At 42.5% G+C, this 24796-nt stretch overlaps 1 protein-coding gene across 1 annotated transcript in view; it reads left to right on the top strand.

Moving 5' to 3' along the window:
* Positions 1-12581, top strand: part of PTCHD4 (patched domain containing 4) — a 106172-nt gene extending 93591 nt beyond the window's left edge. Inside the window, exon 3 of the mRNA XM_038751779.1 lies at positions 10948-12581. Coding sequence (XP_038607707.1) covers positions 10948-12581 — 1634 coding nt within the window. The remainder of the gene's footprint in view (positions 1-10947) is intronic.
* Positions 12582-24796: the final 12215 nt, after the last annotated feature.

Raw genomic sequence — 24796 nt, 5'->3', positions numbered from 1 at the left:
TCTGTGTGGGACAGGGACTGTGTCCAACCCAATTATCTGGTATCTATCCCAGCGTTTAGTACAGTGCCTGTCATATAGTAAGTACTTGACAAATACCATAAGTATTATTATTGCTACTAGAAGAAGGAGAGGAGAAAGAGAAACTGGATGTAGCTGCCACTAGTCGACGTAAGTGATTTAAATGTGTTGTTTCTAGATCGATTCATATCACAAAGAACCAGGGCTATTTCTGGATCTAAACAGGGCAGAAACATACTCCAGGTCCTTTCTTTCTATGAGATGCCAATACAGTGAGACCACAATACTGGAAAGCAGCATGGCCTAGTAGATAGAGCATGGGCCTGAGCGTCAGGAGAACCTGCGTTCTAATTCTGGCTCTGCCACTTGTCTACTGTGTGACCTTGGGCAGTCATTTAATGTCCCAGTGCCTCAGTTACCTCATCTGTAAAATGGTGACTAAGAGAGTGAACTCTGTGTGGGACATGGACAGCTTCCAAACTGATTAACTTGTATCTACCCCAGCTTTTAGGTACAGTCCCTGGCACATAGTAAGTACTTTAAAAATACCATAAAAAAACCTCTCTATGCCTGTTTCTTCATCTGCAAGAAGGGGATTAAATTTCTGTTATCCTGCTCCTCTAGGCTCTGAGCTCTATGTAGAAGAGGGGATGTGTCTGACCTGATGAATTTATATCTAATCCCAGAGTAAACTAAAGTACAGTGGTTGGCACAGAATAAATGCTAAACAAATATCACAATTCATTATGATTAGTAGTTTTCCACGAGGATAGCAGAGGTAGAAAGATTAACCGGCTACCGTGGATTCCAGATTCATCTGAGCTACCCTACCTTTGCAAAGTCCTTAGAAAGGAAAACATCAAAGGACATTTATGTTGGTTTTACTTCATTGCTTTTATTAGTATAGTGAATCTAATCCCTCTATTTTTCAGTTGTCTTATTTTAATCAAACTGCTCCCTATTTCCCGCTTTCTCTGCCTAGACCTGATGCTGAATGAGAATGGATGTGTTCTCTAAAATGAAGTGGATAACAAAGACGATGATGATAGTCATAAGTATCTAATATTGCCTTGGCAACTTTACAGGCTAGCCTTGCCGCTTTCAGCACAGCTACCTGAAAGTTGAGCTAGTCCTGAGTGATTTTCTTCTTTCCCTGGTGGAACTCTATGGAAAGAGGTTTCATTCTGATGCTCCTCTTATGGGGCTAATTGATATCATGGAAATGCCTGTTTTTATTAGATGAGACAGATTGCATCATCGTCCTCAACAGTCACCTGTACATCTGCCTCCATTTCCTTTTCAGTCTTAGCTCACCTGCCTGGCTATGATTTCACAACCGAGTCCAGATAAAATCATCTTTGAGCCAATAGCCCAAAGCCTGGACTGATGGATAGAGCATGGGCCCGGGAGTCAGAAGGACCTGGGTTCTAATTCTGGCTCTGCCACTTGTCTCCTGTATGACCTTGTTCAAGTCACTTCACTTCTCTCTGCCTCAGTTATCTCATTTGTAAAATGGAGTTGAAGACTGTAAAGCCCATGTGAGACAGGGATGGTGTCCAATCTGGTTAGCTTGTATCTACCCTAGAGCTAAGAACCGTTCTTGACACATAGTGCTTAACAAATATTATTATTAATAATAATAGTAACCTATTTGTCTCATCCTAAAACCTGTCCCAGTTGTCCTGGAACATTCTGCTTCTCATTATTGTCAGGATCTAAACTACCCCATCACATAGAATGCTCCTCCTGGGACTAGCTTGTGAATTGTACTTTCCAAGCACTTAGTACAGTGCTCTGCACGCAGTAAGCACTCAATAAATACAATTGAATGAATGAATGAATGAATGACACCTCTACTCTGTTCTTTAGTAGAAACAAATGCCCAGTTTAATTTCGTATCTCTCCATCAGTGGGGGCCTGAATGTCTTTATCCCCTGCTAAGGTTTTGGCACCAAAACAGAATCACAGTGGTTACAAGCAATGATCTAAGGCAGCATTCATTTCTTGTGGACTAGGAACATATCTACCAACTCTGGAAGATGAGGAGGAGAATGAAGGAGAGATAGGAGAAAATGAGGAAGAGGTAGGGGAGAAGGAGGAGGAAGAGGTAGAGGAAGATGAGGAGGAGACAGAAATTGTGTTTACATTGGGGAAGGAATAACAAGACCCATGGTCCTGATTAGACCCACAAACTGCTTCACTTGTTGCCTGGGGAAGGCCCAGAGTTAGAAGTCATCTGGGATAGAGGACAGTCACTTCTGCCTGTTAAACCTCACCTCTCATTCCTCTTCCCCTGCCCTGGCCTCCTGCCCCACGATGGCTTTTTTATGGAGGCAGCCAACCCAGCAATGGTCTAGTCTGGAATTGGGGGAGTGTCCCATGGGGCAGAATCACTGCCAGCCCTCTTCTAGCCTGCTTTGACTCTGAGGGGTGAGAGAAAAGGTCAGGTGAAATGTGGCCTGTCAGTCAGATGTGGAGGTCTAGCCCAATCACTCCGGCCACTGCACCTTCACCCGATGGGGCTCATGGCCAGCTCTGAAGCTGATTCTGGTACAACTGAGGATCCCCATTCCCTAAGTCCCAGGGTGTAATGCTATGGGAATGCTGACAACACCCCCAGAGGACTGAGGATTTGCTCAGATCGGCAGAAGTTTCCTGCCTCGTAAACCTTCTCTCTCTCCTCACCGCTTTTCACTTTGGAGGCAAATGTCCCTTCCTCCTGCCAGATTAACTGCCTGCCCTTCTGCCTAGGGAAGGAGGTCTGAGAGGTCCGTATTCACCAATCAATCATATTTATTGAGCGCTTATTATGTGCAAAGCACTATACTGAATGTTTGGGTGAGTACAACATACCACTGGGATTTTTGCCTTTTGTTGGAGAAAAGCAGACTCCATTGCATGATCAGGAGGATTCCAGGATTGGATCCAACCAAGTCTGTGAGACTCCAGAGCTCTGGGATTGCAGCTGTTCAGGCTGGCCCTCACCAGAACCAGGTGTAAATGTTTTATCCATTAATCAATCAGTGGTCTTTATTGACTGCTTTTGCATGCAGAGCACTGTACTGAGCACTTGGAAGGTTTCCAAAAATCAAGCATTAACTTTCTTGTACTCCCTAGTCTAGGGAAACTTAAAACTGATGAGACAAGATTTATTTTTACAAAGCCCATTTTGAGCAGGTTTATTTTGACCTTTTGGAGGTAAAGGTGGTTTTATATCAGTCCATAAAAGTATATGTGTGACTCAAGAAAGGTACAAGCAGTTATTTTGGTTTTGTTCATGTGGAACATGAAGAAAAGCTAAAAAAAAACCTCTCTTCTATTTCTATGTTCCTTTTCTCTCTGTCCCTCTATGACCCCACCCCGCATATTGTCTTATAGATGACTTTTGGAAACATGCTTGTTCTCCACTGTGTACCAGCTGTCTATACCAGAAATAAAAGTTTACCCTGATAATACAGAGGCAGTGAACCAGACTCAATTAGTTTGTAGTTGGACAGTAATACCTGGAAATTGTGGTATCTGGAAACAATAACGGATCTTTTCACTGTGGTCAGGGAACAGATCCACCAACTCCATGGTACTGTACTCTCCCAAGTGCTTAGTACAGTCCTCTGCACATGTAAACACTCAGTCAATACCATCGATGGATACTGAGCACTTGGAAGAGTACAATACAACAGAGGTAGTCGACCTGATCCCCGCCACCGAGGAGCGTACAATCTAGTCAGGGAGACAAACATTAAAATAAATTACCAATAGAGGAAGCATCAAAGATAACGATCTCTACATCATTGCTGTAGGGCATCAAAGTGCTTAAGGAATACAGTCCCAAGTCCCTAGGAGATGCAGAGAGGAAGGTGAATAGGGTGGAGAAATGAGGGTTTTACATCTAAGTGTTGCCTCTTTCATGCTCAACTATGTTTTCTAATAACAAAACCAGCTATTTTTGTAGAACTGAAATTAATACCTTTGGGACCCTTGGTACTCCCCCTTTCCCTCAGCCCCATAGCACTGCCGTACATATCTACATTTTATTTTGATTAGTTTCTGTCTCCCTGTCTAGAATGTAAGGTCACTGTGGGCGGGGAACATGTCTACCAGCTCTGAATTTGTACTCTCCCAAGTGCTAAGTTTAGTGCTGTGCACATAGTAAGGACTCAATAACTATCACTGATTGATTATTAGGCATTTTACATTTCTAAAGGGGTGCAGGAATGTTAAATGAGCAGTGGTAGTTGCTCCCTGCTTCCCAGGCTTTTCAGGTAGGGAAAGGGAGGACTGTGAGCTGTTAAGAACTCATAAGCTGAATTCAGACCCGCAGATGCGATGTGGGCTTCAAATCAGCCGGGCCGGAGCTTCTGATGCCAAAAATCTTGTTTGTCTTTTTCTCCTGCAGTTCAAGTTTATTCACCAAACTTCAGCACTTCTTCCCTCCCAGGCACATGGCTCGTACATGCTATTCATGTGACAGTGACACATCTCCCCTCGCCCATATGCTCAGTCACGTGGTAGGAGCTCTTTGCTCCTATTGGCCACCGGGCTCTCCGCCAGTCCACCCTCCCCAAAATGCAACTCTCCATCTTCTCCCTTTGTTCTCTGCTCATTCCCTTTGCTCTAGCCAAACTGTTCTCCTTTGGTCCCATATGTTCCTGCTCCCACTCTCTTCCATGCTCTCTTCCATACAGTCTCTTCCAGTTCCAACGGCCTCCTACTTCCCACCTGCCGACTTGGGCAAAATCCCTCAGACTACAAGTTAAATATCTCTTTGGCCCAGGAATCTTTAATCAAGAAGGATTCTGACCCCTGGAATTTATCTGCTATCCCCTCTAGACTGTAAGCTGTTTGCAGACAGAGACTGGGTCTACCAACTCTGTTGTATTGTTATATTGTTCTCTCCCAAGAGCTTAGTACAGTGCTCTGCATATTATAAGCATGCAATAAATATGATTGATTGCCTGATTGCTATGTAGCTATCCCTGTTCTAATATTGGGGTCACAAAAAGCACCATAGCTTGTAAAAACATAGCAAGCTTCTGATGGGGAGGCACTTAAGTAGGTTTTAGGCAGCTCTCCAATGTGTGATCTAGATGCAATCAGTTGAGGGAGAAGAAAACGTTGACTTTCTTCAAACTAAAAAGGGTAAACTGAGACCCAAGGACCTTCCAGGAGCTAATCGCCAGTCGGGAGCTTTCTCAAGCTGTGCTGAGGGAGGCTGGCCTCAAGTTCACAGAATGATAACAATCAGTCTAATGGACAGCATCATTAAATCAAATTTTTGAGCACCTTACCTGATATGAAGCATTGTATTACTCCCTTGGAAGATCACAAAGAGTCAGACAAATGTTCCCCATCCTCAGGGAGTACAAAATATAATTGGATTGGGTGTATTAGTTGAGATTGCTCCATGATCCTTAATCCAGTCACCAAGAATTTGGGAACTGGAACCTGTACAGAGGAATGATTCTAGTGCTGGTGATTTGCCCAGTGCCACTCTCGTTCTCTCGGCCCTGGACTCTCATGTTTTTGTTTGTTGTTAATGTTATTTGTTGAGCTCTTACTATGTGCCAAGCACTTTTCTAAATACCTGGGGTAGATAATCAATCAGGTAGGACATAATCCATGTCCCACTTGGGGCTACAATTTAAGTGGGAGGGGGAATGGGTATTGAATCCCCATTTTACCATTGAGGAAACTGAGGCACAGAGAAGCTAAGTGATTTCCCCGTGGTCAAATGGCAAACTATCAGCAGAACCAGGATAGAACCTAAGTCCATTCTGCTTCTCTGTTCTCCTCTAAGTAGGACAGAGAACAAGTATTGAATCCCCATTGTACTGTTGAGGAAACTGAGGCACAGAGAAGTTAAGAAAGTTGCCCAAAGTCACACAGCAAACAGTTGGCAGGGCTGGGAATAGAAGCCAGGTTTTCTGATGCCCAGGCCCATGCAATTCCACTAGGCCACACTTCTTCCCTTGGGTCACACTACTCTTTCCACTAGGGCAACTGACACCAAAAGGGGCAGGTGGGCAGCATATTGTAAAGGGCAGACAGGAATTCTGTGTACAAAAGACAAAACCCATTCATGGCCAAAGTGGCTTCAGACTAGAACTGGCACAGTGCCATAGCATCATGGCCCCATAAGGGGTTTACCAGTGTAGCTGCCATAGTAGCCATTGAGGTCTTTTTCATCCATATTAGCCAGTTGTTCTCTGGATTTATAATTATTATTAATAACAATAATAATATTTGTTAAGCTCTTACTTTGTACCAGGCACCGTAGTAAATGCTGGGGCAGTTACAAGGTAATTGGGTTGGACACAGTCACTTGATTTCTCTGTGCCTGTTTCCTCAATTATAGAGTGGGGATTCAATAGCTAATCTCCCTCCTTCTTAGACTACAAGCCCCACAGGGACAGGGACTGTATCTAACCTAGTTGACCTACACCTAACCCAGCACTTGGAACGGTGTTCAAAACTCTACTGAGAGCTCCCCTCCTCCAGCAGGCCTTCCCAGACTGAGCCCCCTTTTTCCTCTCCTCCTCCCCACCCCCCAACCCTACCTCCTTCCCCTCCCCACAGCACTTGTATATATGTACAGATTTATTACTCTATTTTACTTGTACATATTTACTATTCTATTTATTTTGTTGATGTGCATATAGCTATAATTCTATTTATTCTGAAGATTTGGACACCTGTCTACATGTTTTGTTTTGTTGTCTGTCTCCCCCTTCTAGACTGTGAGCCCATTGTTGGGTAGGACCATCTCTATATGTTGCCAACTTGTACTTCCCAAGCACTTAGTACAGTGCTCTGCACACAGAAAGCGCTCAATAAATATGACTGACTGAATGAATGATGCATAGGAAGTGCTTAACAAATACCATTAAAAAAACAAGAGTGGAACTGAGATTTAATCAATGACTTCATGCAAATAATCTGCTGGCAGTAACCCAAACTATTCAACACCAGCCGAGAAAGGAATGATTTCCACAAATTGGTGCAAGTAGACTGTTTCTGAAAAGAATAACAACTTTAAACAGTGCCACCAGGCAATGTGACAAGGCAGAGATCAGAGAGGGAAGTTTCTGAAGCAAGTGCAATTACAGATTGCACTTTTGGGCTTCTGTTAGCCATGCCTTCTGTGTGTTATTAAGATAAAAAGTTACTGTTGGCTGGTCTTGGTAAGAGAAACAGGCAGTCACTTTTCTTCTAGCGAATGTAGAAAGACGCATTTTAGGTAGTATAAAGATATGTTCACTGGTGTGGGGGTGAGAGTGGGGTTTTTTTTTAATGTAATTTGTTAAGCACTTACTCTATGCCAGGCAGTGTCCTAAGCACTGGAGCAGATACAAACTAATTGGACACAGTCCTTGTCCCACTTGGAGCTCACAGTCTTAATTCCCATTTTACAGATGAGGTAACTGAGGTAAAGAGACTTAAGGCAACTTGCCCAAGGTCACATGGAAGAGAGGTGGAGGAGCTGGAATTAGAACCGAGGTCCTTCTGACCCCCTTCCCTGTGCTCAATTAACTAGGCCACACTGCTTCTCCCAGGAGTTACCCTGTGACACCCAAGGGCTTGGTGGTACTCGAGTGGTGAGAGGAGAGATAAGTTTGGAAAAGCTTCCTGGAGGAGATGGCAATTTAATAGGGCTTTGAAGAGGTAGTGTAGTGGTCTGTCAGATGTGAAAGGGAGACAGGCAACAAAACAAAACATGTGGACAGGTGTCAAGTCGTCAGAACAAAAGAATTAAAGCTAATTCTGGACCCAGCGCTTGGAGGAGTTATAAAAAAAAATCCCTGCCCTCAAGTATTTTGCAGCCTAATTATTTCACAATCCACTGTCATTTCAAACAACTCCTCGGGAAGGTTGATTGAATGAGTGAGTTGACTCTCTGGGCACCATTCACCTCAGAGACCCAATAATTAAATTCATTTGCGACTTCTCAACCATGTTGATTCACCACATTGTTCAGGCATTTGCTTAATGGAACAGATGGGGCTGGCACCATGACCAGATGCACTGTGCATTCAAGCACTGGAGTTTTGAGCTCCAGGGGAGTTGGCCCTTTAAGGACAGCAAGCTCTCTGCCCTTGGCTCAAGAAATACAAAGTGAGAGAACTTTTCAGGAGTTCTCAGCATCAGTAGTGGTGACCCAGGAGAGGGAGAGAGCCTCTAAAATGTCCCCCAAATCACTTTGAAATTTAAAGATGAAAACCAGCAGCTTGAATGGAAGGTGTAGGCAGAGACGAGTGATGAGCTCACCTCCTCCAGGAGGCCTTCCCAGACTGAGCCCCCTTTTTCTCTTTCCCTCCCCACAGCACTTGTATATATTTGTACAGATATATTATTACTCTATTTTACTTGTACATATTTGCTATTCTAGTTATTTTGTTAATGATGTGCGTATAGTTATAATTCTGTTTGACGATTTTGACACCTGTCTACATGTTTTGTTTTGTTGTCTATCTCCCCCTTCTAGACAGGGAGCCCGTTGTTGGGTAGGGACCGTCTCTATATGTTGCCCACTTGTACTTCCCAAGTGCTTAGTACAGTGCTCTGCACACAGTAAGCGCTCAATAATTATGATTGAATGAATGAATGAATAATATGTGTGCTCTGCCTTCATGTCACGATGCTTCTTTAGGTCCTCAGATGACTGCAGACTTGGGGCTAGCCATGCCTCCTGTCTTTTGTTTTTTCTGCATGTTTAATTGTAATTCTTGGGGATTTTCCTTAAGAGGATCATTGTTCATGGGGAAAATTCCCGTGAATGAATGTTAAATTAAGAAAACAAAAACATGGAAAGCTGCAGTTCTGCCCTCACCCCTTCTCATTTGCAGAAAGTACAGCAGATCATTCTATTACCTTAATGGTAGGAAGTGGATTTTCCATTTTCCATTGTGGGTGATGTCATTTTGTTCTCAAGTCAGATGTGATTCCTAATGGTCTTCTTGGAGAGTAGCCTAAGAGCAATTGGAATCCATTTGCAGAGAAGATTCCAGTGCAGAATTTGAGGTCAACAAGAAGCAGCAGAATAAGAGGTAGCAGCTTTATTATCAACGATAATTGTAATAATAAAAATAATAGTATTTAAATGCTTACAATGTGCCAAGCACTGTAATAATGAATGGGGAAGATACAAAATAATCAGGTCAGACACAGTCCCTGTCTCACACAGGGCTCACAGTCAAAAGGAGGAGGGAAAACAAATATCCCCATTTTACAGATGAGGAAAGTAAGGCACAGGGTAGCAAAGTGACTTTTCCAAGGTCACAGAGAAGATAGGTGGCAGAGCCACCATTAGAACCCAGGCCCATCTGACTCCATGCTGTGAAGAGTAGAGGCACACTGAAGATAATGATAACTCTTGGAAAGTTGTCCATTCCCGAGCCATCTCTTTCAGCTCCAATGGAAGGGAAAGAGGTGAGTTGTAGAATTATTTGTTATGAAGGGATCTGGCAGCTTCAGCCTTTACCCTTTCCTTGCTCCTCTAAATTCTCCTTCAGAGAAGCATGAGAGATATAGGAGGTAGCAAGAACAAAAACTGACTGCTCAAAATTGCTTCCACTTTGCTTCTCAATAGCAAAAGCAGTTTGGGTATCAATTGGAGGCCTAAACCCCTACTTGTCTAGATGTTGGCTGGTGTACTTTATTGCGTTTGGCAATCCAGTGAGTTACTGCTGATGAAAATCTCATTGTCCCGGTGTGCTATGTGGTCAGGCCCAATGTCTCCAGTCATTCAAAAATGAACAATTAAGTTGCAAGACATTTAGAATGTTCCTATAATTTCCAGATTTCTGAAGAAAGTAAGGAATGCAGCATCATCAGATGGGCCAACCTCAATAACTGGTTTATGCCCTGTCTTCTGCTGGTCAAATCTCAGGGAAAGGCAGTTCTAGTGTTTCTTGCTGAAAAGGACCCTGCATTAGATTGTAAACTCCTTGCCATCAGGGAACGTGTCTACCAACACTGTTGCCTGATACCTGCCCAAGTGTTTAGCACAGTGTTCTGCACATAGAGAAGCAGTGTGGCTCAGTGGAAAGAGCCCGGGCTTTGGAGTCAGAGGTCATGAGTTCAAATCCCAGCTCTGCCAATTGTCAGCTGTATGACTTTGGGCAAGTCACTTGACTTCTCTGTGCCTCAGTTACCTCATCTGTAAAATGGAGATTAAGACTGTGAGCCCCATGTGGGACAAACTGATTACCTTGTATCCCCCCCAGCACTTAGAACAGTGCTTGGCACATAGTAAGCGCTTAACAAATGCCATCATCATTATTATTATTATTATTATAGTAAGTTCTCAGTAAGTACCGTGAATTGACTGATTAGCCCAGAAGTGACCTGGGCATCCCACTCCCTACACGCAGTGATGGAAAAGACATTCCGGGGAAGGAGGTGGATGGGAGGAGAAGCAGCATGGACTAGGGGGGTAGAGTATGAGCTTGGGAGTCAGATGGAGCAGGGATCTAGTCCCGACTCTGCCACTTGTCTGCTGTGTGACCTTGGGCTTGTCACTTAACTTCTGTGAGCCTTATCTGTTAAATGGAGATTAAGCTTCTGAACCCCAGGCTATGTGCTGCCCTGGATCAGCAACCCAGGCCCTCTATGGTTTCCCCAACCGCCTTCCTTGATGTCCTCATCTCCCAAGTACTTAGTACAGTGAACTGCATACAGTAAGCACTCCAAAAAATGCATATGAATGAATGGAAACTGATTGCAGTAGCCTTGAATCTGTCGCTGTATATTAAGTATTTAAAAGCGACAAGCACTGAAAAGCCAAGAGCTCTTGAGTGATTGACCTCATTTGAATGTTCTGGGGCTGGTAAGTAGGAAGATCTATTCACATATACGTATCTGTTTTTATTGAAGTTTTTAGGTCACGGAACTAAAGGGGTATTTGTATTTTTTTTTAATTGATGCTTTTAGGTCACGGAACTAAAGGGATATTTGAGCTTCTGTCTGGATGGCGGAGGACCAGGGAGAACCTGCAATTCAAGGACAGGGTGGCAGATGCCTATTCGGATGTCATGGTCACTTACACAATGACCAGCTGCCTGTACTTCATCACCTTTGGCATGGGAGCCAGCCCGTTCACCAACATCGAGGCCGTCAAAGTCTTCTGCCAGAACATGTGCGTGTCTATCCTGTTGAACTACTTCTACATCTTCTCCTTCTTTGGGTCTTGCCTGGTCTTTGCCGGCCAATTGGAGCAGAACCGTTACCATAGCATCTTCTGCTGCAAGATTCCTTCCCCTGAGTACCTGGACCAGAAGCCTGTTTGGTTCCAAGCCATGATGAGTGACGGGCGTCAGCAGACCTCCCATCACGAGACCAGCCCCTACCAGAACCATTTCATCCAGCATTTCCTCCGTGAGCACTACAACGAATGGATCACCAACATCTATGTGAAGCCCTTTGTGGTCATCCTCTATCTCATCTATGCCTCCTTCTCCTTCATGGGGTGCTTGCAGATCAGCGACGGGGCCAACATCATCAACCTCCTCGCCAGCGATTCCCCAAGCGTCTCCTATGCAGTCGCCCAGCAAAAGTACTTCAGCAACTACAGCCCGGTGATCGGCTTCTACGTCTATGAGCCGCTCGAGTACTGGAATGGCACCGTGCAAGAGGATCTGAAGAAACTCTGCAGCGGGTTTCACACGGTGTCCTGGATCGAGCAGTTCTATCAGTTCCTGAGGGCCGGCAACATCAGCGCCAGCAACAGAAGCGACTTCATCGGCGTGCTGCAGAACACCTTCTTGAAGAAACCGGAGTTCCAGCACTTCCGCAACGACATCATCTTCTCTAAGGCCGGAGACGAGAGCGACATCATCGCCTCGCGGATCTACCTGGTAGCGAGGACGAGCGAGAACAAGCAGAAGGAAGTCATTGAGCTGCTGGAAAAGCTAAGGCCCCTTTCCCTGTTGCAGAGCATCAGGTTCATTGTCTTCAATCCTTCCTTTGTGTTCATGGACCAATACGGCTTATCGGTCACAATGCCAGTCCTCATCTCGGGCTTTGGGGTCCTGGTGGTGTTGGTGTTGACCTTTTTCCTGGTGATCCATCCCCTGGGAAACTTCTGGCTCATCCTCAGCATCACCTCCATAGAACTGGGAGTCCTGGGCTTGATGACGCTGTGGAAGGTTGACATGGATTGCATTTCTATCTTGTGCCTTATCTACACTTTAAATTTTGCCATGGATCACTGTGCACCCCTGCTTTACACATTCGTATTAGCGACCGAGCACACCCGGACTCAGTGTATTAAAAACTCCCTGCAAGAGCACGGGACAGCCATTTTGCAGAACATAACTACTTTCCTTATTGGGTTGGTCCCCCTCCTTTTTGTGCCTTCAAACTTGACCTTCACACTGTTCAAATGCTTGCTGCTCACTGGTGGCTGCACCCTGCTGCACTGTTTTGTCATCTTACCCGTGTTCCTAACTTTCTTTCCTCCCTCCAAAAAGCATCACAAGAAAAAGAAACGGGCCAAAAGGAAGGAACGCGAAGAGATCGAGTGCATCGAGATCCAAGAGAACACTGATCACGTAACCACGGTCTGAATGGTGAAGACCGGCTTCTTATTTTTCCCAGAGTTCCACAGAGATGTGGGGAACGGAGAGCCTAGATCTCAGCGGCTTGTGTTGGCCGCAGCGTAGAGAGGCAGGCAGAGAGGAAGGAGGTTATTTATTACACGCCCAGGAGCCATCATATTTTGGGTCGGGGGGGGAGGGAGGGGGGGGGAGGGGGGGAAGGCCACAAAGTGAAATAGCCAGTTTTCTTTGAACCTTGTTCTCCAGAAAGGGCAAGATTTTAGGAGATGTTGGGGCTCTGAGGGAAACTGATAAAGATGTACCCTGTAGGTTAGAAAGCCAAAAATATATATATATATATATATATATATATATATATATACACACACACACATATGCATTTTAAAGAGAAAAATGCTTAGAAGAATTGAAGAGAAAAGGCTTTCACATACTAAAAAAAACCACACAGGAAATAACACAATTGCCATAGGACCTTTTGTGTTGCTTTCAGAATTGTTTTCTGAGCAGATTGGTCAAAGAAAATCTATGCACTTGGGAAGTAATATTCGAAGCCACATAAACCAAAGGACTTCCCAACTCTGTTATATATGTGCACATATATTCAAATATGTGTATATATGTATATGCGTTTGTGTCTATAGTCCGCAGTCACAGTTTTATCATTCACTTAGATGGTAAAGCTTTACTGCCTTTGGCTGAAGGTGCTGGATAAGAGGGTGAGTGAAAGAAATCACTAGCCAGATTGAAGGATGGACAAGGTTCAATAGATCATCACAAGGACTCTAAGCCTATTGCTTCCTAGCATAAAGATATTCTGATACCTACTAATTCTAGCACTTCTCTTGCATTCATGGTTGTGGAAATTAACCTGGGCCACTATGTTAGCGATGGTCACTATAATGGCTGCAGTACTATCAAAGAGAATCCTTCCCTTTCACTAGCCCTGGAGAAATGTACATTGCTCCCTGCCCAGACCATCTCACGGCTCTTCTCCAGTCTGGAAAATGCACCGTGTTTGCTGCCTGCTTCTGAATCGAGGTGCAGAACTGCTTACTTGGCAGACAAATCTAAGGTCTGCAGTGTGCTTCCTTGGGTTCATTTTGCACTTTCCTTTAGAGAAGGTTACTAGAAGATGCCTTTAGCTATGCTCCAAGCAGATTAATAATTTCAGGTAGGACCAAAACACAAAAAAATGCTCCCAGCTTTCAGGAGGCCCATTAGGAGTCTCCTTATCTAACTATGGAAACAGCTTCTCTGACTCTCATCCCTGTTCTGTGAGTGATTGTCTGCAGTACTAAATTTGGGGGAGAGCCATGCGAACTGATAGAATGTTGCAGTCCATCCTCTTGGCTTCACCTGGGATGAGAGATATCGTCGGTGAAATGGATAGATTCCTCAATGTCCAAAACAGACAAGTCATTTCCTCCTTTCCCGGAATTTGTACCCGATAAAAGGAAAATCCCTCTCCTGCCATTGAAATATCAGAATTCTTTTCTTTTAAAAAGCAGGGAGGGTTTTCTTTGTCCTACCTTTTGAATAGATTTATTTTTAAATGACTTTGTAATGTCTTCCTGACAGTGCCCTGAAAGGGCACTCTCTTTCCTGGTGTATTATAGTGAAGATTTTTATAATTAGGGTGGATTTAATGATGACCACCTCATTTGTGGATTCGTGCAAAAATGCATGAGACACTTACCTCATAAGGAGTGGTATGTGTATGCTCCTGTCTCCCAGCACTCACATCCGAATGCAAGTTTCTGCACAGCTTCCAAAAACCCTCTTTTACAAAAACCCTTCCATCCCAGACGGCCTTCCTTTAGACACGTCCCCTCCCTCCTCTCATCAACCAGGATTATTTAGAGAGAGTGGAGAACGTTCACACAGGGAATCTCCATTAAGTATCCACCTATCTGTTTGTTTGTTTTTCCCGGTGTGCATATGCTCTCCTTCTTATCCAGAGGAGTTACCTTAGTGGACCAGTTTTCTGGGGACTTGCTGAGGTAGGACTGCCAACATGGGGTGGAGAAAGAGGAAAAGATTAGACCTACTGCTTGCTAAATAGATGTAGTTCCAATTCACATTTCATTCAACCCACAGGGAAGGGTATCTGAATTAAGAGGGTGATTGGAAATAAGTTGTCTTCCTAAGGGGATTGTCTTCAAGAATGGCAATGCCTAAAATTTCTGGACTATTGGCTATATCTTCTTAATGTTTAATTGTTTCTCAAATCATGGGGCTAACATTAGTGTAACACAGCAATAACTGACAAGTTGGCACTCCAGGTCCTGGAAGGTTGGTTGGATCAACTTTCAAAAATATTCTGTTGAGGTGCAGCAGGGAACTCAGACCCAGGCAGGATCTGCTCTGTCCACCAACTCTGACCTCCTTTCTGTGGCTTGCTTTCACTTCTGTGGAATATGGAGACAAATCCCCCATCAGCCTACTTACCGAGCACTTAAGATGGAGTTCTGAAATTTGGTGGTGTGCTTTGGAGCAACTTGCTTCTCCTTACTTGGGCACTTGTAGAAACTTGGGTGTGAATCTCTACTTTTGTCAAGTCAGTTCTTAAAGCACTTCTCCTGCGTGGGTTCATTATTCATGTGTAGTGTAGCTTCTCAAATAACCCCTGGGAAAAGACACAGAGGCAAAGTCTAGAAGACTAATTGTGGTTGGGCCTGTTGTTAGATCAATAAGGAGTTGTCTCTCTAAGGTTTTAAAATTTGTATCCCAAAGGGTGTGAAATCCAAAGAATGATTTTTTTAAAAGAAAAAAAAAATGTTTCTTTGGAGGTAATCTGTTTGATGCTGGAGTTTGAAGGAGGTTTTTTTGGGAAGAGTTTGGAAACAGTTTTTCGGGGAGGTTGGTAAAGGCCATGTGAGTTTCCATGCCTGATAATTCAGCATTGGACTTTGAAAAAGGCATGTCAAGGTGGATCAGAAAGGGGATTTTTTAAGGAGGTAAAAATTAATTTATTTTTCTAAAAGCCTCTGGTTCTTGTTCATCTTTCTTTTTTGTCTCTATTTGGGTAAAGGGAATAACATTGCCAAATCACAGTGAACTACTCAGCTGATATTTTGACCTGAGTGATATCCGAGGTGACATCCTATGGACTCTTCCAATGAATGTGCCCTTAGTGGAATTCTGCACATCCTGGTATTTCTTAAATGAGAAATGGTGTTCCCATCTAGCTTACTGTGATAAGCAAATTTGGTACCCCTCTGATTTCCTTCAGTTGCCTCAGAACATAGGTTTTTGCCTGTAGGTGAAACTAGATAAAGAGTTTGTCTCCCTCACTAATGGAGTTGTCAAAAGAAAGCTGTGTGCAACTCTTATATTCTGTTTTAGGAGGCTGAAATGAGGGCATTCTCCACTTTGCATTTAGCCATTGCACTTTCGCAGTCTGCTTGCTCTAGTTTGTGTTAGGAAATGACCTCTGCCATTCCCAGCAGCTTGTAGATATTCTCCAAAGTACCACAGATACACTACCTAACAACATTTTGATGACTAAAGTAGATCCAAATGTCCAGCATAATGCGTGTATATTAATAATGTTCAGATTGTAAAGCCATTCCTTTCAGGGTTATTTACATCTTTGTTTCATTGTCCATAAATCTGTGTGCCAAGTCTTTGTAGTGAAAAGGTTTCTTTGGGAAAAGAAGCAACTTCCTTTCCATAAACAGGAAAATGCTATCAGTGGGTGAACAAAAGGGTAAAAGCATCTCCTCAGTTGGCATCTTCTTATTAATGGAGCCACTAGATCCTTTACAAATTGGGGCACAATCAATCTCAGTGTTGATATTGCATTAATGTCATCCTGTAATAATAATTGTGGTATTTAAGTGCTTACTATCTTCCAAGCGCTGTTCTAAGCACTGGGGTAGATACAAGATAATCAGGTTGGACACAGTATCTGTCCCATATGTGGCTCACAGTCTAGGTAGGAAGAGTAGGATTTAAATACCCATTTTACAGATGAGGAAACTGAGGCACCAAAAAGTTAAGTGACTTACCCAAGGTCACATAGCAGGCAAGTGGCAGAGCCAGAATTAGAACCCTGTTCCAATGAGTGAATCTGAGAGCACAATACCCCAGCCATGGGTCTTTCTGAATTGCTCACCATTCTGAAGCAGGAAATGAAATCCTGTCAACATTCAGAATGATGGTTCTCTGCTTCATGCATTCTTGTAGGATTTCCTCTTTCTCATGGGAATATGACCAAGTAATTCACTTAATTATGGACTGACATTTTATTTCCCATCAGGATGTTGAACTCCAGTGCTTAGTACAGTATTCTGCACACAGTAAGAGTGTAATAAGTACAACTGATTGATTGATCCAGATGACCAGATGAACTACCAAATATTTCAGTGAGAGCCTCCACCCCTACGTACAACTGAAATGCTTCCAAACTCAGGTTAGTGACAGAAAACAAATGAGCCATCCCGATATCCTGGAGACAGGTTTGTCATTAAGTCTTCCAATGGGGTGTGAGGGTAGGATGGTCGTGGGAGAGATGGGTGGTGGGACTACAGGTTATTCACTATTAGAATTGGTCTTGCCCAACCTCTTCAAATGGTCACCCACAATTGAAAGGGAAATAAGATGGAGGCATCTTTTGACTTCATTGAAAGTTCTAAGTCTGTGTTGTCAAGCAGCTGTCTCTTAGGGCCTAGATACTTATTTTTTCCTTCTCTGTCTCCTCCTGAAGTCATGAAAATACTCTTCACTGGCCTAAGACAATAGACGAGTCATTTTATCCTTTTTCTGCCACTTCTGTTTTGATAGTGGAGGCACATGATCATAAAGCAAGCAGCAGGGAAATGAAGACACCATAGAATTATTGAAAAAACAAATCAAGTTCATCAAGCAAGAACAGTCACCCAGAAATCTCTTGCACTGAAGCAAGCTTAGGCAAGTGCTTACATTCTAAGGCTTTTAAGGCTATGACACGTCTTCCTGGCAGTACTAAACAGGTAAATGTAAGGAACAAAATCCATGGTGACTTTTCATTTTATAACTTGAAACGTGGAAATTCTTATCTTCTCTCTCCAGGTTTTCCAAAGAAATTACGACTGGTTTGTTTTGGCATCAAATCCATTTTGATAACTAAGCTGCAGACCTGGAAAAATAAGGCCTATCGTGGAGACGTTGACCTATATTTTCCAGGGCAGAGTGAGTGGCTCCTAAGGCGTAGACTATTTCAATTTAGAACATCTATGTCAGAACTCTGTGTCTGCTTGGACCCTGCTTTATAATTGCAAGTGGCTTCTTCAACCTCTGCTGCTTTCAAACATGGTCACAGCTCCCACTATCTGCACCCTACAGTTATGGCAACCATCTTCCTTCTCCCATTCCGGTAGAAATGGTTGTATTCACCCACTTCCTTCACTGTTTCTTCTCCAAATCTCTTCTAAACTGTCTACACTATGGCTTTCGTTTTTTTCACTCCATTGAGACTCCTCTTTCCAGGGTCATCGGTTACCTCATCTTTGTTAAGCTGAATAGACTCTGGTATATTCTAATTGTCTTCGACCTCTCAGCCGCCTTTAACATTGAATACTATTCCCTTCTCCTGGACTCTTTGGCCAGCTTTTCTTTGGCCTCCAATCTTCTAGCTGTTGAAGTCTTTCAAGGCTCTGTTTTAGGTCCCCTTTTCTTCTCACTCTACACTCGCTCTCTTGGGAGCTCATCTGCTCCCATGGTAGCAACTTCCACAACTACGTCACTGACTCTCAAATCTATCTCGCTAACTTGGGCTTCTCTCTTTCACTGCAATCTCACATTTCCTCCAAACTCCAATACATCTCTACCTGGACTTCTTGCCGGCACCTGAAAATAGGTCCAAAACTGAACTCTCCTACTTCGTCCCACATCCTCTTCTCCACCTAACTGATCCAATCCAGTTGACAAAACTAGCATCCACCCTGCACCTTTGGTTTTACGCTCAACTTGTCTCTTTCTTTAAACTCTCCACACTTCCGGGATCCTTCCCTTTTTCCCCATCCAAATGACCCCCATGCTGGTACAGGCACTTTGTCACTGATCTCCTCACTCTGCTACACTAATCCTTTGTCTGAGTATTATCCTGCCCATATCTCTCCTCTCCTCCAAATCATCCAATGGTCACCCATTCCTCTCTACATTAAGCAGACTGCCAACCGTTGGCTTTAAGGAACTCGATCAAAGCTCTCCTTCCTGCTTCTCCACTCATTTCTCCTACTACACCTCAATTTACATTCTTCTCCCCTCCCAAGCTCACTTTGCCTCATTTTTGTCTCTCCTGCCTTCACCCCCATACTCATATCTTTCCTTCTGGCTGGCACTCCCTCCTACTTGTAATCCAACAGACCACAAATCTCTTCATTTTCAAAGCCTTCCAACAATCATGTCATTTCCTAGAGTCTTTCCCTGAGTAAATTCTAATCTCTCCTCAAGTTCCTCCCAGAGCACACTTTTTTATACCTTATTCCTTAAACATGAATTCATGTGCTCTTTTTCTTTCCTCCTTTCTGTAAGTTATTTTAGTGTTTGTTTCTCCTGCTAAATTATAAGGTCCTTGAGGGCAGGTACCATGTCCATTAATTCTGCTATACTCTCCCAAGTGCTGTGTTAAGTATTCTACATACAGTAAATGCTCAAATACTATTTATTGCACAATCTATAATTGTGTGTCCTACTTCTCTATATGCACCTTGCATAGCTGATGTGTCTTGGGAACTATAAATAGAATTCTTCTCCTGGACTTCCAAGCCAAAGTGAAACAGTTAATGGAGCATTCACCCTATTTACAGGGTGATTGAATGGAAGCCATCTGCAAAACCAATGGGTCAGTATGAAATCCTTAATGGCTGCTTTGGATGAACTCATGTGAAGGTCTTAAACATTTTTCCCCTCAGCTAATAGAAGGAAAAGCCACAAAAAGAGGCACAGCTGACCATAGTTTAGCATATATGCTGTGAGATGTGTGTGTGGGGGGGCTGTTTCTGCCTCCCTTTTAACAATAATGGTCTTTTTCTATTGTGTATAAACCTTTAGGTTGTACAGCTTAATTGGGCCAGCATCATTTTGCCTATAACATCATAGCTTTCTTTATTATATATGCTTGTTCTGCTCAATTAGCAACAATATAATAGAGGTAGAGAGGTAGTGGCATCCTTAATTCCCAAACAAAGAACAAGTATGTTTTCAAAACCTTTTGAATTGACACTGCAGAAGTCTACCTGTAGGCTTTCTTGCTGTATTTTTTTAAAAGGGAAATCCATCACTGGAAGAAAATAGCAGAGATTTTTTCCCAGTTACCTCAAATGATTTGGGAAGGAATGAAAGAAAACATTTGATTTAAAAAGTCAATATGAAGCATTGTCCTTCACTGTTATTCTTCATGAAGGAACTAATCTTAACACTACTGTAAACCTTCCTAAGTTTAGACCAGGCCAAATTTAACAGAACTATATATGCACACTTTACTCATTTCTAAGTGCGGTATTTTCTGCCATGAAACATCTCAGGGACTTTTAATAATTGCAGCATTAGCCATATTTTTTCTTAATAATGATACTTTACTACCAATTATTAATCATTTACCCAGTAAATGAAAATTTGTAGTTAGAAATTCAAGCCATGTTTCTATGAGAAAGGACAGTCTTAGTGTGGACACAAAGTAGTTGGAAATGAGGCTATAGCATTGCTATTTCCAGCCACCCTACGGAGGTGAAAATCATCTCATCTCGAGTAGCACAAATATGCAGGCATCTGTGTGTATACACTCCCCAGGTGAACTGGAGACTGAGATAATTTGGATGAAATAATTTTAAAAACTCACATCTAAGTAATTACACCAAAAGTAGTTGGTTTTAGGTCTGAATGAGCCAGGCAATTGTGGTTTGTAGATGGGTAAGGGACCAGATATTGTACTGTACTGTAGCTCTGATTTCTCACTAGCTATTCATAGTTTGAAATCGGATACTTTCATTTCACTTCTTCAGTTCATACTATTAGCCTCCTAGATCCTCCCATTCCTTCATCTCTGAATTCCAGAAAAACAGTCTGAAAAAACTTTACACAAGTTTGTACCTCTCGGTTCAACTGATGTCAAAGATCGAGATTCCTAGGGGGAATATTTTCATCTTCTTTAAGATAGATCTTTAAGACTAGGCCGCACAGCCAATCTGCTTAAGGTGATATGAGAGCAACACTTTACAGAGGTAGATACATGGACTGAATAATTTATAGTTGTCCCTTCCAGCCATAGGATTCCATGTGATTTGCCTGACTCAGTCTTAGTAAAAAAAGGTTTTTTAATTTCTTTTTATTTCTAGTACTGGAGCGATGACTATATGCAGAGCATTGTATTAAGTGATAAGGTCAATAGAAGATGATCAGTCAATGCATGATTCCTATCCTAAGAAGGTGCATGGCCTTGTGGATAGAACACAGTTCTGGGAATCAGAAGGGTCTGAATTCTAGTCCCAGGTCCACCACTCGTCTGCTGTGTAACCTTGGGTGAGTCGCTTAATTTATCTGTGCCTCAGTTATCTCATCTGTAAAATGAGGATTAAAACGGTGAGCCCTATTTGGGATGTGGACTGTGTCCAACCTGAATCACTTGTATGTACCCCAGTGCCTAGTACAGCGCCTGGCAAATAGTATGCACTTAACAACTACCATTAAAAACAAAAACAGGGGCTTACAATCTGAGAATTTTGATAATTTATTTTAACTTTTTTTAATGGCATTTATTAAGTGCTTACTATGTGCAAAGCACTGTTCTAAGCACTGGGGAGGTTACAAGGTGATCAGGTTGTCCCACGAGGGGCTCACAGTCTTAATCCCCATTTTCCAGATGAGGTAACTGAGGCACAGAGAAGTTAAGTGACTTGCCCAAAATCATACAGCTGCTAATTGGCAAAGCTGGGATTTGAACTTATGACCTCTGACTCCAAAGCCCGAGCTCTTTCCACTGAGACACGCTGCTTCTCCCCTGATAAACTCTACTGATAAACTTATTTTTATCAGTAGCAATGCATTGTAGCAATAAGCACTGTATTAAATTAGAGTAAATAGATGATGATCAATTAACACATGATTCCTGTTCCATTAGGGGCATACAATCTAAGGAATTTTAATAGTCTTCATAGTTAAGACATTTACCTGTCTAAACTCAGCCTTTTAATTTATGTTCTAGGACAATGTCTGGCCTACAAACTCACAAGCCCTACTTTTTTATGGGAAAGAAACGTCCCCACAAAAATCAGTGGTAGGTGACGGCAGCGTCCTCCTTTTTAATCATGGTTTTGGCTGACATATTTTGTGAAATGTAGCATAATGAATGCTAGGAGGGTCTTCAGTGACTTTGATACTGTTCAATTGCCTGACTTCAGGGAATGGTTCCCAAGATGGTCTCCATCCACATTCTAACTTTTCTTTTTCATTTGAAATCTGCAGTGAGGTTAGTGTCTAGTTGTATGAATAATAATAATAATAATTATCATGGTAGTTGTTAAATGCTTACAATATGCCAGGCACTGTATTAAGTGCTGAGGCACTGTACTTAAAGTGTAACAGGTTTCCTCAGGTACTGGCAGTTTCATAAGGTGGTAAATTAACCATGGAGAGCTAGTCTTATTTTAGTCTGTACCTGTAGAGCTAACAATACTGAAATCTGTTTCTTTTCTAATAAGCATGACAATATCTAAAGCTTTTTATTAAGGTCTGTGCTTCCTTATAGTCTTATTGACTCCATAGATCTCAAGAAAACATGAATTTTATGGTTATAGAATTATATTTTTGGTCAACCGGTAGATTCCTAGGATTAACCAAAATAAATCTACACACATGAATTTAATCAATGACATTTTAGTCTGCTTAACTTCCAAATTCAAACGAAATTCAGACTAAGACTAGTGTATAGTAGCATGAATAGGGATCCTCAGGTATTGGCAGATTATTAAGGTTGCAATCAAATGGAGTGCTAGTGTTTCTTGTAGACGAGGAACTAACAGTACTGAAATCTGCAGCTTTTTCTAATGAGCAATATGCAGGGTATTTACTAATATCTGTGCTTTCTTGCAGTCTTACTGAATCTTCAGTTCTACCTTAAATTAGTGATGTCTTCAAGAAACATGCATTATACGGTAATAGAATTCCATTTTTTACCAGTTGGAAGATTCTAAATAAGTCTGTTCACATGTATATACTCAGTGACATTCTTTGGTGTCTAAATGATTATTTGTTTCAAGATTTTTGTTGGTTACTTTTACTTTGGTATGATCTTCTTGCGTAGTTTGGGTCATTTCTAAATATGACTTCTGAGACATTGAAACTTAATATTGATAGGACGTTAGGATAATAACTATGGTAATAATCTGTTCAGCACTTACTATGTGCCAAGTACTATATTAAGCACTGGGGTAGATACAAGATAATCAGGTTCCGCATGGGGGCTCACCTTCTATGAAGAAAGGAGAACAGCTATTGAATCCCCATTTTGCAGATGAGGGAACTGAGGCACCGATAAGTGAAGTGACTTGCCCAAGTTTACACAGCAGGTTAGTGGTGAAGCTGGGGTTAGAACCCAGGTCCAATGATTTCCAGGCCTGTGCTCTTTCCATTAGGCCAGACTTCTTCCTACTTTACAAACATGGTTGGAGATGAGGGATGACACTGAAGGCGGGCAGTCATTTAAATGTCTGTCCTCCTGGACCTCCTTGACAGTTCCTTTACAAGGCAGATTTTTGCCAAAAGTGGTGGTGCTAATAATAGTGGTTCGGGATCTGTCTAATCCTTCAAGCAGTTGCTGTTCAGCAGGTGGCTACTTTCAAGACACCTCCCCAGACCTCATCCGTATCCATACCAGCAGGGATGGAAATATGAGGGAAATATCTGGAAGGAGCCAACATGGATCTCAAGAACAGCTTGGTCAAATGAATCATCCTAGGCATCTAAGATGACCAATTGGCTATATGGTCTGTCACTTTCATTCATTCGGTTCAGTTGTATTTATTGAGTGCTTATTTTATTGACCAGAGGAAATACAAAAGCATGGAAAATAAAGGGCAAAAAGATGTCAAAGGAAAGAGAGAAGGAGAGGAGGGAGTGGGGGATAGAGTGTGTGTGAAAGAGAGAGAACAAACACAAAACCTCTAATCATAACCCAGTGCTTAGAACAGTACTTTGCACATAGTAAGCGCTTAATAAATGCCATCATTATTATTATTGTAATCAAAGAATGTGTCCAAGGAAACAATCTAGGGAAGAGTCCAAACAACGAAGCAGTGCCCAAACTCCCCACTTTATCATCCATGAGGCCTTCTGAGATTGGGTGTTTGATGGGTTGGGGCAGGATGCAATATGGAGTCTACTTTTCCTCTTCTTCAGAATCACTGCACCCCTAAAATGGATACTAGCTTTCACCCCGTGACCCTGCAGCCCACCCGCTTCACTTTTCATCTGCTTGTGACTTCAGTTCGAGAGGTAGGTGAAAAAAAAGAGCAAGTTTGCCTACCCCTCTAGCCTGAGGAGAAATAGAGTCCTCACCCCTTCAAAAGAGCTGCATTAGGTCTGTGGCCGTTGTGGTTATGGCCTTGTACTGTTAGATGATTTCCTTGAGATTTACATTTCGGTTTCCTGTATAGCCGAAGGATCCAGTCAGGTGTTAACCTGTAGGTTTGAAAACTAATCCTCTGGAAAATTAACCAACCAATTGATGGTATTTGTTGAGCGCTCACTGTGTGCAGAGCACCATACCCAGTGCTTGGGAGATTGACAGTACAACAGAGTTGGTAGGCAGAAAATGACTGTTTTGGTATTCTCTCTCTTGGAATTGTATCTGAAATCCTTCTGAGAAATGTGTAAGGTTGTGTTTTGGAAATAGGTTTAAAGTCATTTAGTTCTCAATCAAGAGTAAATATTGAGTGCTTACTATGTGGAGAGCACTGTGCTAAGTCCTCAGTAAATGGAAAATGTTTGCCAATAGGTATCTGACAGAATGCTTTACCCCTGTGTCAGCAAAAAGACTTTCAAAGAGATGTACTCTTAGGGCAGTGATTTTTTTACTGGCAAAATGACATTCAAAGAGATGCACTCTTAGGGTAGTTATTTTTTATTGGCAAAATGACATTCAAAGAGATGCACTCTTAGGACAGTGATTTTTTTTTATTCTATTGAAAATTGTGGGTCAGTTTCCCAGCACCCAAAGTGTGGAGAATGTACAGACCTGGGAGGTA

The sequence above is a fragment of the Tachyglossus aculeatus genome, chromosome 9 (assembly GCF_015852505.1).
Source record: "Tachyglossus aculeatus isolate mTacAcu1 chromosome 9, mTacAcu1.pri, whole genome shotgun sequence".
In the NCBI taxonomy this organism is placed as follows: Eukaryota; Metazoa; Chordata; class Mammalia; order Monotremata; family Tachyglossidae; genus Tachyglossus; species Tachyglossus aculeatus.
Note: the sequence above shows the minus strand (reverse complement) of the source record. Positions and strands in the feature narration are given on the sequence as shown.